Source organism: Rissa tridactyla, chromosome 1 (assembly GCF_028500815.1).
Source record: "Rissa tridactyla isolate bRisTri1 chromosome 1, bRisTri1.patW.cur.20221130, whole genome shotgun sequence".
Lineage (NCBI taxonomy): Eukaryota > Metazoa > Chordata > Aves > Charadriiformes > Laridae > Rissa > Rissa tridactyla.
Window position 1 is genome coordinate 66,057,954 of NC_071466.1, and position 15,533 is coordinate 66,073,486.

The 15,533-nt window shown below is 35.5% G+C and overlaps 1 protein-coding gene across 2 annotated transcripts in view; it reads left to right on the forward strand.

Annotated features, from left to right (window-relative positions):
- MYO16 (myosin XVI) overlaps window positions 1–15,533 on the forward strand; it is a 327,046-nt gene that overhangs the window by 126,966 nt on the left and 184,547 nt on the right. For both annotated transcript variants that reach the window (XM_054193468.1, XM_054193479.1), the window contains exons 11-13: window positions 5,713–5,823; window positions 7,977–8,042; window positions 11,487–11,614. In XM_054193468.1, coding sequence (XP_054049443.1) covers window positions 5,713–5,823; window positions 7,977–8,042; window positions 11,487–11,614 — 305 coding nt within the window. The remainder of the gene's footprint in view (window positions 1–5,712; window positions 5,824–7,976; window positions 8,043–11,486; window positions 11,615–15,533) is intronic.

A 15,533-nucleotide genomic window follows, 5' to 3' on the forward strand; every position in this document is an offset into this window, starting at 1 on the left:
CTTACTATGAGCAGTGCTTTTTTCTTCCATGCTGACCTCTGGCCACAAGAACCAAGAGGCAGGAAAAACTGCCATAGTTGAAGAACAGCAATCGAGACCAAAATTTCTGCGTACCTTGAATATTCATGTTAATGTAGTTTTTCTTACCCGGTAAGGACAGGGAGTGTATTCTGTACTCCTTAACCATGTATTATGAACTGTAGGTATGTGTATATCATATCCATATTTGTGTACATAATATATAGATCTTAGTTTTCAGAGATGGTATTTCCAAGTAACACACTTTTATTATTTTTCATTTCACAATTTGGAAAGTAAAATTTTTATTTAGCACTGATACCAAAGAAAAGCTTTGAACAACCCCTTCCCCCTGTCTCTGCCTCTTAGGTATACTAATCTTTTATTCTTACCAGTTGCATTCCAAACTACATTCAAAGTAATCATGTACTGTTTAATTTTTCAATAGGATATGTGGAATCATTACTTGGATTTTATGTTCATATATTATTGAAATAGATCAGCATGATATTTCCTATGCTTTGTGTCAGAAATTTCATACTTTCTTAGGCGCTATGGCATGCAGATTAGGCCTTTATTAGGGGAACAGAGAGAAAAATTTCACCTTATTACATCTGAAACATGCATTTTTAATAAAGAAAGCTTGTAACTTTTTTGGTTTTGAGAAAACTAACAGCTCAAATTTATTTGTAGCCTCAGGTTTCTTTAAGTGCAAAAATAATGAAAAAGAGCCTTAACAAAATGTTATTTCTCATGAAGTAAGATTTTTATTACATGAAGCAGGGGGGTCAAATGGCTGCACTGATAAAGCATTTTGGGTCTCTCTTGGCTTGTATTAGCTTTTCTTTTCAGAGGTAAAAGGTGTTCTTTGATCGTCTGTAATGTCAAGGTCTGTGCTGCCAAACAAAGCAAGCAGTATGAATAATTTCCAGAATTTTATCATAGCTGGCAATTTCTCTTCCTCTCAGCTGGGAGGGATATTTTTCTGATAGCAGATTGAAATTACTGGCCTGGAACTGAATTGCGTGCTTCATGCTACAAACAAATATAGATTAAATCTTTTATTTTGCTTAATTGGTTGTTTTTAAAAAAATATTTTGTCTTTGGCATATAATTCTTGTTTTCATATTGTTGGCCATATGAACTATGTGATAGACTATCCCCTGATGCCCTTTTAATTGTTCTAGTATCACCACATACACAAGGGACAACTGTGTATATTGCAGTGTTACATGTAAGAGCTAGAGTGCATACTTATTTCAGTGACACAAGTATTTAAATAAGTAAAATTATTAGAGATTATTATCGAAGCAGAATGTGGATGCTGTTAAGTATATGTAATTTAAATGAGTAAATAGGAATCTTCGTTGTTAGCATTACAAAAATGTCAAAAACTAGTAACTTCCAGAGGCATATTTATATTGGAACTTATGCTGTGTTTATGGCTATTATTCTTTTATGTCTGATAAAATATGCATCATGCAATCAGTATGATAGCGTGATACATGCATCAAGGTGAAAAAATAGAAAAAACTCATCTGTACATTTGGAAAAGTAGATGAGAAGAACAGAATTTGAAGGAGCCCACAAATAAGTTATTAATAATGTAAATAAAGTTTACTACCAGGTCAAATCAGTTATGATTTTAATGCATTTAGAATTTCTAATTTAATTGTGATTTATTTGCTCATTGAGCTGTGAATTTTGATGCAAAGACTGTTAGAAAATGCTGAATCACCAAATCCTAAACTTCATAGGAAAGAAAAATATAAAAGTTCATGGAGGAATATTTCAACTTCCCTTACTTGGAGTTTAACTGAGCACTTCACATTTGTAAGCACCTGTCTGTAGAGTCAGCATCTTTGGCTATATCTACATTATGAAACAAAACAAGGTAGGGCTTGTTCTGTGGCCTAGGGATATGTGGAATGGGTCAGCGCACACCTATAAGACAAAACTCTTTTCTCCCTCAAAAGTTTGGGCCATGTCAAAACAGCTTATGGGAAATGACCATTGATGCATGACCTGAATGATACCCAGGTCTTATCTGCATGTGTGCCAGCTGACATGAGCCAAGAATGTACAAGGAAGTGTGCTAACAGTTTAGAAAATATGGAGAACCTCAGGCAGTGCTTGAATCCAAACCCTTCTTTTATTTACAGATTTACATTTGACTCTACCCTAGCGTAGGTTTAATCATTATAAAGTATATTAAGAGAAGCTCATTCTCTGGCACAGGTGATCTGAGTTTTGATAGGACACAAGGGAGTATAGTGAAGACCTGTGCCTGCTTTGTTCCTGCAAGCCAGGTGAGCACACTAATGAGGGAAGGAGGCCACTGGCTTCTGTCTTCCATCTGCTTTCCCTCTACAAGAAACTTTAAAAAGTTCTTGGAATTCTTTTGTTCATTTTGTTTTATTCCAATGTGCCTCATCAGAAACAAATGTCAAAATGTAATTCACTTTTTTTGCCAAGTGGAATTCTTGTTTTCTACCCAGCTTTACATACAACTGCCATGGTTAAAAACAAAAAGAGTAAGAAATTCCATGTTTTGTGTGACAGAAAAATCTGCATTCACTTTAATGGGGTGAGGAATAAACCTCTAGAATAGGCAGACAGAAAGACACAGGCAGAAATAGCAGGCAACCTGCATATGTTTGTCTTGTTTGAAAGTCATATTTCGCTTTCTGAGCCTGAGAATACACATGTTTTAAGAGGGAAGTATTGTGAATAGACAGGAAAAGGAGAATAGACTCCACAAGTTCAGAGTACATCCCTTTGTAAAAAATGAATCAGTGAGATAAGGACTGTGGGAAGATACAGTGTGAAATTTACATGTTCATGTAAGAAACAATCATTACATTAGATAATCTAGTAAATAATCTCCTTGAGATACTTACTCGTTTGCATTTGTACAATTATTGCTTTTCGGACTCAATGGAATGAGAGGTGTTTCTTCACAGTTTTTATGAGAAAATAAGAAATAATTTATGGGGAAAGAAGAAAAGCATCATTAAAGTGTGCTTGGGCACTACTGCCTTCTTGTCCTTGTACCTCTACGCAGGTAGTACATCTAGAGCTAGTGTTGTAAGGTACGTTTTCCTTACGTTTTTTTTATGGGTTGCTACTTTATCTGTCTAGTTCAACATCTGTTGCAGATGGAATGCAGTTTAGATGCCTGCCTTTCCTGTTTTAGTGGGTGAGTGGAAAAACATTGAAAAATCTCTTGTTAATATTCATGCTCTTACATGCCTATGAGGTTTACATATACCATTTTAGTCGTCAACATTAATTGCCTGATGGGAGAGCTGACAAAAAAAGAAGACAGCTTGCTGTGAGGAGTTTGCCTGTTTCCTAATATACTTTTTTTAAACATTATTTTCTACTGAATATATTTATCTTTAGAGGAATAGTAAGGAAATTACTAAAGACTAAAGAAGAGGTTCCAACGTTTTTCAAGTCACTGTGTCAGTCCTAAAATGGAAGTTTTTTGAAGTCCCCAGTATTATTGTGAAAATACCGAGGACAGAGCTATTACAAGAAACAAAAATACAATAATAGCCACAGTGCTTGAAGTAGAGAAAAGAGTAGAAGTGTGCCCTCCATAGAGAAAAGGTACCACAGTGTGTCTGGGACTCAACAGAAGCTTGGGATCTTGAAAGCTCTGCTTACATATACCTTTCGTCTTTGAGGAGCTTCATACATGATATGTAATACTTCTTAGATTAATTTTGCTCTATTTTGCAGTTTCTTTAGTGATTAAGCTTGTGACGAGTAGGTTGATTTGGGCAAGTATATATATAAATACATATATATATACACTATGAAAAACAAGTGTGTATATATATGTATAACAGGTTTTTTGGGCTGTAAGCAACTGCATAATATCAGGATAAATAAGGCCATCAAAAAGCTTGGAAGCTAAGAAAAAATGTTCATAGTGGCACGGCGTGAGGTAAACAACTAGTAAGTACACGTTAAAAGAGGTGTCTGGGGTTTTTTCCCGATGATGTAAGAACAGTCATTTTTTGACAAAAACCTTGAACCCACAAGAATATTTAGTGTAAAATGAAGTGTGAAATTCACATTCTAATATTTGTATTTATATTTCTCTGTTTATAGACTAGAGAAGGTTTTGAGGGTTTGTAACTTCATTTGTACCATACCGGCACATGAATATGAGTAACACTGGTGAAATATTTAAGCAGAAAAAACAAGATTTTATTTTATGTCATAAGGACTAGTGGTTCTGTGGTTGTGATGTCTGGTGTGCATCGTTTGTTTCTTCTTTGTAAAATAGAAGAGTAGGCAAAATTGCATGTGAATGAGTGTTTGTATGCATGTTTCAAGAATCTTGAAACATTGAGAATAAGAGACATTGTTAGTCGTGTATTGTTAAGATTAAATTCTTCAGCAATATCACACAGTGCAGCTCTAGTGTAGGAAGTGTAGGAAGAGAACTCAGAGTGCTGTGATTTCTGAACTAGACCTTGAACCTACGGAAACAATGGACGTTCAGAAGTTTGAGATCAGATCCCCAGTATCCATAGTCTTTGGGGTCTTCTCCTTGCGAGAAGCACTCTTCCAGTTCCCTCCAAAATCTCCTAGTCTGCTTGCTGCTTCTGTCACTGACTTCCTGCCACGTGCCAGTGCCAGAGGCTGAGGATGCGGAGTTGTTCTTCAAGAAAGGGCAGTGTCTGCTTTTCTCCTGAGCCTTCATCTTAAGCTGAACAATAGAACAAAGAAGTTTCATCTTCATTGTCCATCCTCAAAACAGACACCAAGAGAGTATTTTAGTAAACTTTGAACAAACAATTCAAATAATTCTGCCGTTGTTCACATGAGAATTTTCTGTTTCTAGGTATTCTGCTGAGATGCAAAAATATTTTTCTTTGGGCTGACATAAAAAAGGAATCATCCTACATTTTAAGGGTAGATCCTAATTTATAAGCACACTGCTTAATGCATCAGTGTTTATTTTGTCTTTAATCAAATTTCTCTTATCACTGACTCTTTTTTCTTTTCTTCTGTCTCCTATTCTGTCTTTTTGGATTTTGTTGTGGTTTCCTTAGCATTTGCTTTACCTTGCAGAGCGTATATTATTCCTCCTAAATCTCAAAAATGTAAAGCTCATTTTATTCACCAGTTTTGGCTGAAGTAGCTGCTTCTGAATCTCTTCTGGTCTCCTTGACAACATGACTCCCACTTCTTATTAACTTCTTTCTATTCTGCAGGAAAAATTCTAATAGAATTTTAAATCATGTATGATGAAGAGTAGTACAAGAGCTTTGTTAAACACTATGCAGTAAACAGTTTACAAGTGCACTAACTTTTATAGTCTTCATTTCTTCTGCCATAAACATTTAATGAAGAGAGCAGGAGAATTGCTTTAGAGCTGGGAATCTTTATGGGTCCAGGGATAGCAGATGGCACTCTAGTAGGGGTCTATGTTCTTAAGAGCCCATCAGACTCATGCAGTTATATACCTTAACATAGATAATAATTTTTTTATGTTCTTTTCTTGCTTAAGATTAATGATGTATAATTGTTTGGGAGGAGTGACAACTTTCCACTTCTAATGCATTTTTTTTTTCATAAATTCTAGCGATCTAGGTTTATACTTCAGGTTAGAACATAATGGTACAGGATGATTGGTTGTGAAGTTACTTTATTTCTCTAATTTGTGTTTTCTAGATCAACCTAATGCCTCCAGCTCCAAATGACGACCTGGCTTCTCTGAGTGAGCTAACAGACAGCAGCCTGCTTTACGAGATTCAGAAGCGTTTCAATAATAATCAGATATATGTGAGTTGCTATTCAGCTATCAACAATAAACTTTCAAAAAGGAGCAAATGAGAGAATAGGAAAAATAGGAATACTATCATAAGTATCGTACAGTAATCTGTCCCAGACTCATGACTAATATTTAAATGGATCAGGACATATCTGTATTTAAGCCCTGCAATTTCTCAAGCTTATATAGGAAAAGCAGAAATAAAAAATGGAATAAAGCATTAGATAGGTTTGGATAAAATTTATGTGTGTTTATTTCACAGAGCAAGTGTATTGGTAAAGATTGATGAGCACGTGTAATCTCTCAAACTACCAAAAGATCCTTCTGTCTTTAACGTTACATTAACTTAAACATAGCACATGATTACTGGAAATTTAAAATAAATTTACATTTGAAAAGCTTGTAATTCACATGGGAGATTTAATTACTCGTCTTTTCCTATATTACAGAAATCATTCTCTATATTGTAATGTTAATCACCTAGATACCAAATTAAATAATTACAACAAGGTTTTTGTAAAGCTGGTTTTCCTGGTTTTGCCATATTAAACTTGGGAGGCATACAGTTAGGTACAGATTACTTCTGGAGAAAAATCTGCACTTGAAAATTTTGTTATCCCTGTTCGTATCTTATTCATTACTTATTTCTAGCTTACTGAACAGCTGAGTGGCATGTTAATATGAAACATGCAAATTGTTTTGAAATGTGTAAGTTGATTGCACTGTTGAGACTGAAGGAATATGGGGAATTGGCATGTTGCTATGAATACTTTTGAAATTTTGGGAACTTCAATTCTAGTTGTTATGGCATTCGATGATAATAAAAATTCTGATTTTTAGAATTTTTATTATGGGTATTTCTTTTGCTTTTTCTCGATTTCAAAGATGCCAAACACAGATAACTTTAACTGAATTCAGGAGAATCCACAGATACTCAGTATTTATAAAAAAGAAGTCATCTTTTATTTTAAAATACTGAAAATTTTTATTTAAGAGGATCCTGCACCCTGCTTTGGCATTCTTCTTAGCTTAATGGAAATTTATAGGCAGTGATCATTAATATTCTGCTCAACAGCAACATTGTGCTTTAGTAGCATTCATCAATGCTGAAAATCCTTGCATCTTTGGGTGATTTGGTTCTCAGAGTTAGAAGGAAAAGTTCTTGGACTCCAATTCCAAACCAAAATCCTCCTTAGCAGTGAACACTGCCTGTTTCATGTTCCATTCTGCAGGAAAACCCAACAGCGAAGTAAGGGTGGGAGAGAGGGAATAAATTACTGCATTTCAGAAGAAAAAATAGTACATTTACTATGAAAGGCATTATTTTCCACCTCCCCAATTCAAAATACTTCATTTTGACAAAGGCAGCATAACTGGGACTGTTCACATGATGGTTTGTTCTCTGATGTCTTCAGAGACAGAGGTCTGGCATTTTTGCATTCCAAGAGCGTAATACAGCCGCAGTTACATGTGTGAAGTGAGAAGTATAGCAGCTAGGGTGACCTATAATCTTATACTCAAGTACAACTTTCACATACAAGTGTTTGAATATAAAATAATAAAATCTTGGCACGTTTGCAGTCAGTGGATGGTTTGCTATTTTTAATATCGCCAGGATTTTTTTTCTATATGCATGTACATATGTTCATATAGACATACACATGCATAAAAACTTATATATGCATCAGTTTCTCTGTCTTACTCCACAAGCAACATATTTTAATGTATCAATTCTGGGCAACCAATATAGCACTTCTAAATTATGTCATCTATCCCATAAAAAAAATTGCTTGAGGAACTTGTTTGTGTGGGTTTTTTTGTAGTTTGGCATGTCATGCTTTTGTAGTTTAACCAATGGTAAATGACAAATCAACTTTCAAATAATCTACTAATAATATATGCAGTGCAATTCTTCTATGCATACTTTTCCATTATGAAGAACTCAGTTTTATTACAAAAAGAATAATTAATGCTGCCTGAATTGTAAATTTAGATCTCAATTTAAAGTTATGAAGTTAAAAGCTCTGAATTCACAAGTTATGTTTAATATATTGATCACTAGATTTAAAAGGCTTTGACAAAAGTCCTTTCTGGAAGAAAATCATTAGCCTCCTTAAAGATTTAATTTATTACTTAATGAAGCAATTATATCTTCTTTTTTCAGACCTACATTGGTGATATACTGCTGCTTGTTAACCCATTTAAAGAACTCCCTATTTATTCTACCGTGGTAAGCATTCTGTCTTTACAATATGTGGGTCTTTTTCAGTGGATTCATATATTTCATTTGGCAGGCCAAACCCCTAGTATTAATTAACATTAACATATACGCCCATTTTTAATGTTGGGATCATCTTAGTCTTAATATTTTACCAGTTTTTTTTTTTAATTTCTTCCAAGGTACCACTATTTTTGCTGTGTCTTATTTGTAAAACAGCCATCTTGCTGATGTTTTGTATGAGCAGTAGCCCTTGAGGTCGTTTAAAAGTAGTTCCTGATGTATAACATGACCTTGGTGGCTTCTGACACTGACAATCTTGCAAAAATAAATGCGTATTTCATGCCGTGGTTGACTGAGTTCACGCACCCCTCACCCAAAACACAATTATGGAGATAACATGGTGCAGAAAGGCTCAAAATGTCTGTCTGTGCTCCACGCCAGGGCCCTCAGTTCAGACGCCGCACAGGCGATGAGCGCGAGGTGCTCGGCAGAAGCGTGGCACTACGCTGGGGCAGTCATATGGAGGTGGCTTGTGTTGGGTGCAAGCAGTGTATGGGCAAAAGGACCTTGAGTCCATGTGTGCACTGTCTTCTACAGAAGGCCACTTAGGAAGGGCTTCAGATGTTTCTCTTGAATAGTAGTACCCTTATCTTTCTAATCTTTCACTTACGAGACAGACTAGTTATTTACAAGGGGCTTATCGTTTCCAGTACCTAGACATTGATACCAACTAACATTTAAGTGGACTTTGTAGATCACTGGGAGTAACCGAAATCCAAATGATATGATCTCTGCTTCATCCTCACTCAGCCATTTTAGAGACAGAGTATAACTGTTTATTTCTTCCCCCCCTCCCTGTTATTTTCTCACTGTTGCACTGAGATCACATTACTGCGCAGAGATCAGGCTCACTGTTGTGTTAGGGAGTGCTCAAATATGTTTATTTAGCTTACAAGAATTGTAAAATGTTCAAAATTTGTTAAGTGAACTAGTCTGGCTGTTTTCTGTGTCACATGGCTTTGTGTGTATGAGTAGTAAATTTGAGAGGAAGAAATACTGTGACATTCAGTGGCAGTATCAGCAGATTCCAAGTTGGGAGACTAAATTTAGTTTCAAGAAATGGAAATCATCCATCATCCCCAAGGTTTTAGGTGATGATATTTTTTTCCTGTCTCTGTGTATTTTACATTAGATACATGAACTGTAAAGAAAAAGAATTTAGATGGTAGGCATACATATTAAAATGTTTCCTGAACATTTGCTGCATCTTCTCTTGACCTCTCTGTGATAGATCTATTTTAGCAGGTTTGGTGTGAGATACTTTTTGTCCTGTAATTGTTTGGGTCACCTTGAATGATCATTGCTTTTGCTCCATCATTATTAGCTGAGTGGCATTGTGCATTAGGCATATATTTCCCACATGATCAAAAAACCATGGTTGTAAAGTAGCTTTGTTTTCTCTGGTTTTGAAATGCTCAGATAAACTGCAGCAACTTAGCTGGTATTGTAATGAAGTCTGTAACTGTTAGATGCCCTGTGTATTAACATAATAAAATTGATGATGTCAGTTCCTCAGTAGACACTGACATGCTATATGATGTGGCTCATTAGTGTCAGCATTTTTATCTTAGGTATGTGGTTTGTTAGCTGTCAAAAAAAAAAGAATGCAAAGATACATTACGCTTGATACTATTTTTAAACCCAGGATGAAGCAATGAAAAGATTATCATGTATATTTTTCAAAAACAGCAGCACTTTAGGTTTTCTTCTTTTTTTTTAATCACTTTTCATAACTTCATGGCAATCTTTATTGTATTATCCTCCGCTGACCTCCCACATTTAGTTCTACTAAGAGTTCTACTAAGATAAATCTTTTTAGAAGTAATTATTCACTCTCAGAGGACATAAAGAATCATATACATTGATGAGCACTGATATATGTTGCTTCGTATGCAATTCAGTGCAGTTGCTAAATGGTAATATTAATGCATTTTTACGTGGAAATACACTGTATTACTATACTATACGCAGTAGTAGCACTATACTACTAGGAACATGCAGACATGACCTGGAGCTATCATAGTAACTGTAGAAGCAGCTTGTGCTACGGTTATCCTACTTTGTTACGTTTGTGAAGAATTTATTTGTGTTGGATTACTGCAAATATATATATTCTTGAAGTCCATTTGTTAGAAAAGTATCTAAACTTGCAAAACACTCGCAACATCATGCAATGAGAGTAAGCGCATGAAGGTTTATCATTCTGCTTTGTGACATACTGAAATGAATTCTTGAGAATCTTCATGGATTTAATTTTGTTTAGTCTGGTAGCTCAAAAGACCTGAATGAGAATAGGGCCATATCGTGAGGATTCATTCAACCACGGCGTCGTAGATGGTCCAAGATTCAATAGTTTAATATCTAAATAAATAAGACAGGCATGGGACAGGAAGGGTGATAAGCACCTGATTAGTTTGGAGAAAGAAGCAAATACAAAATGGCACTGTGGTGGAAAGAGAAAATAGTTGGAGAAAACAGGACATGATGGAAAGGAAAGGATTTGGTTGTTTAAGTGATAGCATCCAGTATCGTTCTAGATGCTTCATAGTGTTCCAGTTGTCCCCCAGCTGCCACGAGTTTTTGTAGAGCCTGTGTTAATTTTCTAAACCCATGAGAAAGTCTGATAAAAGCTATATAAAAAGGTAGGTAAAGTTATATATTTAAGGATATTTGTAAAATGATATGGTGTTTCTGCTCACAATCTGACCTAAATCACATTATGTATTTTCTTTATTATATTTATTTATTCTGAAACAAAAGAGTTGTAGATGTTAGCAGAATATCTAATTATTCTAAAATCTATGTGGTGTTAGCTGAAAGAACATCAGGATGTCCTCAGGAAAAAAAAAAAGAGGTTTCAGTAGCAGGTAATTGGTTCTACTCATACTTAAGCTTTAAGGGTAGTGCATGTTGCCAGCTATGTGTAACACAGAAGTTATTCTATATTGCAGAGAGAGTATCTGTGGGAGACTGCTCTGTCATGTAATAAATGAATTCACTTATAACTTCAGGTCCTTGATTTCAATTTTAAGTTTTAATACAATAATCATATTTCATTTTATAAAATTTTTAATTCATAAATTCATTCAATAAGTATACACTTGAGGTATAAAAAAGTAACTTCCTAGGTTTTGTTTTATTTAATGACAAACCAGCCTTGTTGAGTCTTCTAGTTTTGTTTAATTTTGTATCTTAATTAGATCTTCTATGCTCGCAGCTCTGTTTTCTTTAATTAAACTCTTCGTAGATACTGTAATGGTACCACATATATCCAGGCAGAGATTCTGTTCATAATGCTTAGAGAGCTTTACAAAAGACCCAGGATCGGGGGGCTGGGTGAAACATAATTAGTTTGAAGTGTATTGATCATGTGAATTTTCTGCAATTTTTCAGGTCACCCAGCTTTATTTAAGTAACTCTGGAAAATTGTGTTCCTCGCTTCCCCCACATATATTTTCCTGTGCTGAAAGAGCTTACCACATGCTATTCCAGGAGCAGCGTCCCCAGTGCTTTATCCTCAGGTGAAAATTTATCTTTCTATTAAATAATTTGTAACTCCTGCCTTTCAGCTGTTTCCCGCAGGATTCAGCGGTTGAGATTTCCATTTTATTTTTTCCTCCAACTGATTTCTTTCTGTGTGCTGATCTCTGTATCATACATTAGAGCGAAATAGAACTGAAAAAGGTTTAATTACATCTCAAGTTCATAAATTCTCTTGGGGAATTGCCACTCCATCTAGCTGCATCTAATTAGGAAGAAAGAGTTAATGGTAAAGAATTCAAAACCACTCTGTGTGTGTTTGCTAATATTACGTGGATCAGTATGAGAAACAGAATCTAATTACAATAAAATTGGAAGTCCCCCCTCTGAGTTGGGCCCTCTGTATTGGAGCTTCCACTCTGCCTCACGTGTTTGTGTGGCCGTGAGCTTGTTATTTAGCGCTCCAACTTCAAAATGGACTTTAACCAGTTCCTGTATTCGCAGTGTTGTTGCAATGATAAATGCATTCAAGATTGTGAATAAATGTATTAGAAATCTCCAGTGAAACAGAGTTTCATACAAATATGTCAGTTTTATAATGGTGAAACTTTGAATTCACTTGGAACTTTTGCTCCCCAAATCTATTAATCCCTTTTCTTCCTTCACTCTAGCTGATAGCAACGAGTCTGGTGAATTTGATGTAGTTATTCAGATTTGTTGTTCAGTCTTGTCACTTTGACAATTGCTGTTGGCTGAAATAATGGCAAGGGTTTGCAGAACTTCATGGGAGATGAGGGAGAAGGGGGGAAAGGGGTTAATTTTGATTTGGCCAGGAATAAAGCCTGATCCACTTGGTAAATCTTGTAATTGCTCTTGAACTGTCTCTAATTATAAGGGAATTGAATACTATGAAATTGAGAGGATTATGATACTCAAAAGCAGTTAACAATGCTGTTTTAGAGTTACAAGAGTTAAAATGAATACATAAATACAATCATATATATCCATTTTTACTGCATTCTGTTCATGTGGATACAGACTGCCATGCATATTTGAAGTTCTGTATATTAAGTTTTCAAATACATTTGAATATTGCAATTAATTTTTTTTTAAAGCATAGTTTGTAAGTGTCTAAAGTATAAATGTATAAATTAATTATGTGTGGAACTGACTGTTGATTGGTTGAAACAAATGGTAACCTTTTTATAACCTAATCAGAATGGAATAGTTACTTATCTTTCCAGTGGGTAGCGTCATTTAAGCAGAGGTGCAAGCAATATTCGGAAATCATTACTGTATCTTCATATGATCTTCTCATAAATATTAACTCTTTTTTAGGTATAATAATTTTGATAAAAATAAGAAATATCCTACGGCACTGTCTTCAGCATTTTCTTTAAAGCAGGAACTTGGGATGTTGCTAATTGATCATTATCTTTTTGAAGTTGCCTATAATTGTAGACAGAGAAGAAGCGGAATATAATACTTATTCACACTTCAAGAAGAAGGCTGACTGCCAAGTGAAGTATTGTGTAGTGGTACACAAAGAATACTGTTCTTAACAGTAAATGGCTTTGATATCAGGGAATAGTTGCTACTGATGATTTTATATCAGGATGTCAAGGCATGTGTTGAGGCCCACTGTCTTGATCTCTGGCCAGCCCACCATAGCTTGTTATAAATCAGTGACCTGATGGAGAATATGACAAGAGGGTGCTCTGTTGATGGCATCAGCACTTGGCAAGACATTTGCATATCACATCAAGGCAACCCATAGATATGCCACACGAAAGTATCCTTTATGTGGATAATTAATTAGATCTAAAGGTCACTTGTGAAAATGGAAGCTGAAAGGAAAGCATCTGGTAATTTGGAATAGGAGTTAAGTATAGATGCAACTTAACAGAAACAGCTAGAAACAGTTCTTTGTAAATACCTTTCTTCTGCTAGCACTAAATAAGAAAATAGAAGGGAATTGAAATCTTTTATAAGTTCATAAAGAGGTATTAAAAATGGGATATTCTCATTATATTAGTCCATTGGTAGAATCTAAATAATGAATGGCTGGAAAGTAAAGGTGGTGTAGGAAATTTCCATCGGTTTTCTCATAATAATAATAATAATAATCTGAAAAATACCCTTGACATAAATCAAGTTATTGTCAACCCCTTTGCTGTCGCCTGATTGTGTGTGTGTGCATGAACTCGTGTGTGTGGTCAAAATGGATTTCTGCTTTCTTGCTATTTTAGCTGTAAAACAACATTAGCTATCATCAAGAGAAGGTTCTTCCACCACTGAGGGACGATTCATTGGTTACATCTATGCTAACAAACAGCATGTAGCAGGGCTTAGTTTCTGCCCATGAGGTCATGTGATACAGCATCCAGTCAGTTTTTCTTTGATTTTTCACTTGAAGAGGGGTTTATGGAGAAGTTTTCAAGATCTCCATTTCATTTCCTATCAGAACCAAATAACTGCAATTCTGCAGTTCTGAAATACTCCAAGCTTTTGTGGTTTATTTGTTTTTCTCCAACCTCTCTTATCAAGCATACTCTCATTCTGTACATGTTTGGCCTATGGTCTGTAATTTTAAAATGCCTTCAGTTACAAAGCTGAGTTGTGGATACAATTCCGTCCATGCCATGTATAGTGCAGTGAGTGTGCCTAGTAACAAATTTTAAAGTTAAAAAAGTATGCTTCCCTCTAATGTGCAATCACAGGCTGAATGAAGATAAGGGAGCTCAGAAAAGCTCTCCGTAGCTAGAAAGCGCATGGTCAGAAGCAAGGAGGCAGTGGATGAACAAGTGAAAAGAACTCATAGATCCATGAGACTATTACAGTGGAATAAGGTGGCTAGGAGTGCTTCTGCCCTTCTACCCCTGTCTGCTTGTTTCCTCATTTCCACACCATCCTTTGTGTCAACACAAACATTCAGGTGGTGGCATGGTTGGGCTAGATGACCTTTAAAGGTCCCTTCCAACCCAACACCTTCTATGATTCTATGGTGACCTGGGGTGGAGAAATACTATCAGGGCAAAATTACACCTGGGAGGGTTGTGGTGATGTTGAGGAGCTATTTTAACCTGAATTCCTTCCAAAGCCAAACTCCCCTGGAAGTGAAATGAGTTGCCAGAGCTGGACTGGCAGGGCCCATTGATTTTTGTAGTGGTTTTGGTTTAGACTAAATAGTTCCTAGAATCCTTGTACCATGTTTGCTGCTGCTGCAATATTGGAATGGTTAGCCTGAGACTCTGTCCAATTCAGAGCTCCTACAATGAGGAGTATCAGCATGCCACATGGAAAAATAGCCACACCAAATCAGAAAGTTGCTGGTTTTGTTTGGTTTTATTAGTAGTAAATCCAGTGAAAGTAGCTTATCCCCGTGGGTATGCACTCATCTCAAGATGAAATTCCCTTGATATCTGCAAGATATGCCATTTTGCCATACGAGCACTCTTGGAATTGCATAGTGAGAGTACACTTTTGCCTTCTGTTGTTGTCATTAGCAAGTGAAACGTGATGCAATTATAGAATACAACTCTTAAATCTATATTTTTAGATCTACTTTACTTATAATAATACTTATAGTATAAGTAATTTGTTAGTATAACTTATAAACATAATTATGCTTTAATTGTAAAGATTTTACCATGAGAACATGCTACTGTTTTGATGTGCATGTTGTGATATTATATGGAGCAGTGAGAATTAGTACCATGCCAGTATTTTACCTTTCATGTGCAGTTCTCAAAATATGTCTACCTTAACTGCCAGAGAACCAAGTGATGGCAGTATGTGTAACTCTCATCTGACTTTTTCCTGAAAAGTTTGAGTTTGTTTTTTAAAAAAAAATCCAGTAATTTCTTTATAGAAGTCTTTTATTTTATTTTCAGTACATCAAGGTACCCACAATCTTGTCAAAAGGACACGGAAAAATATCAGATAATGTACCCTTGTTCA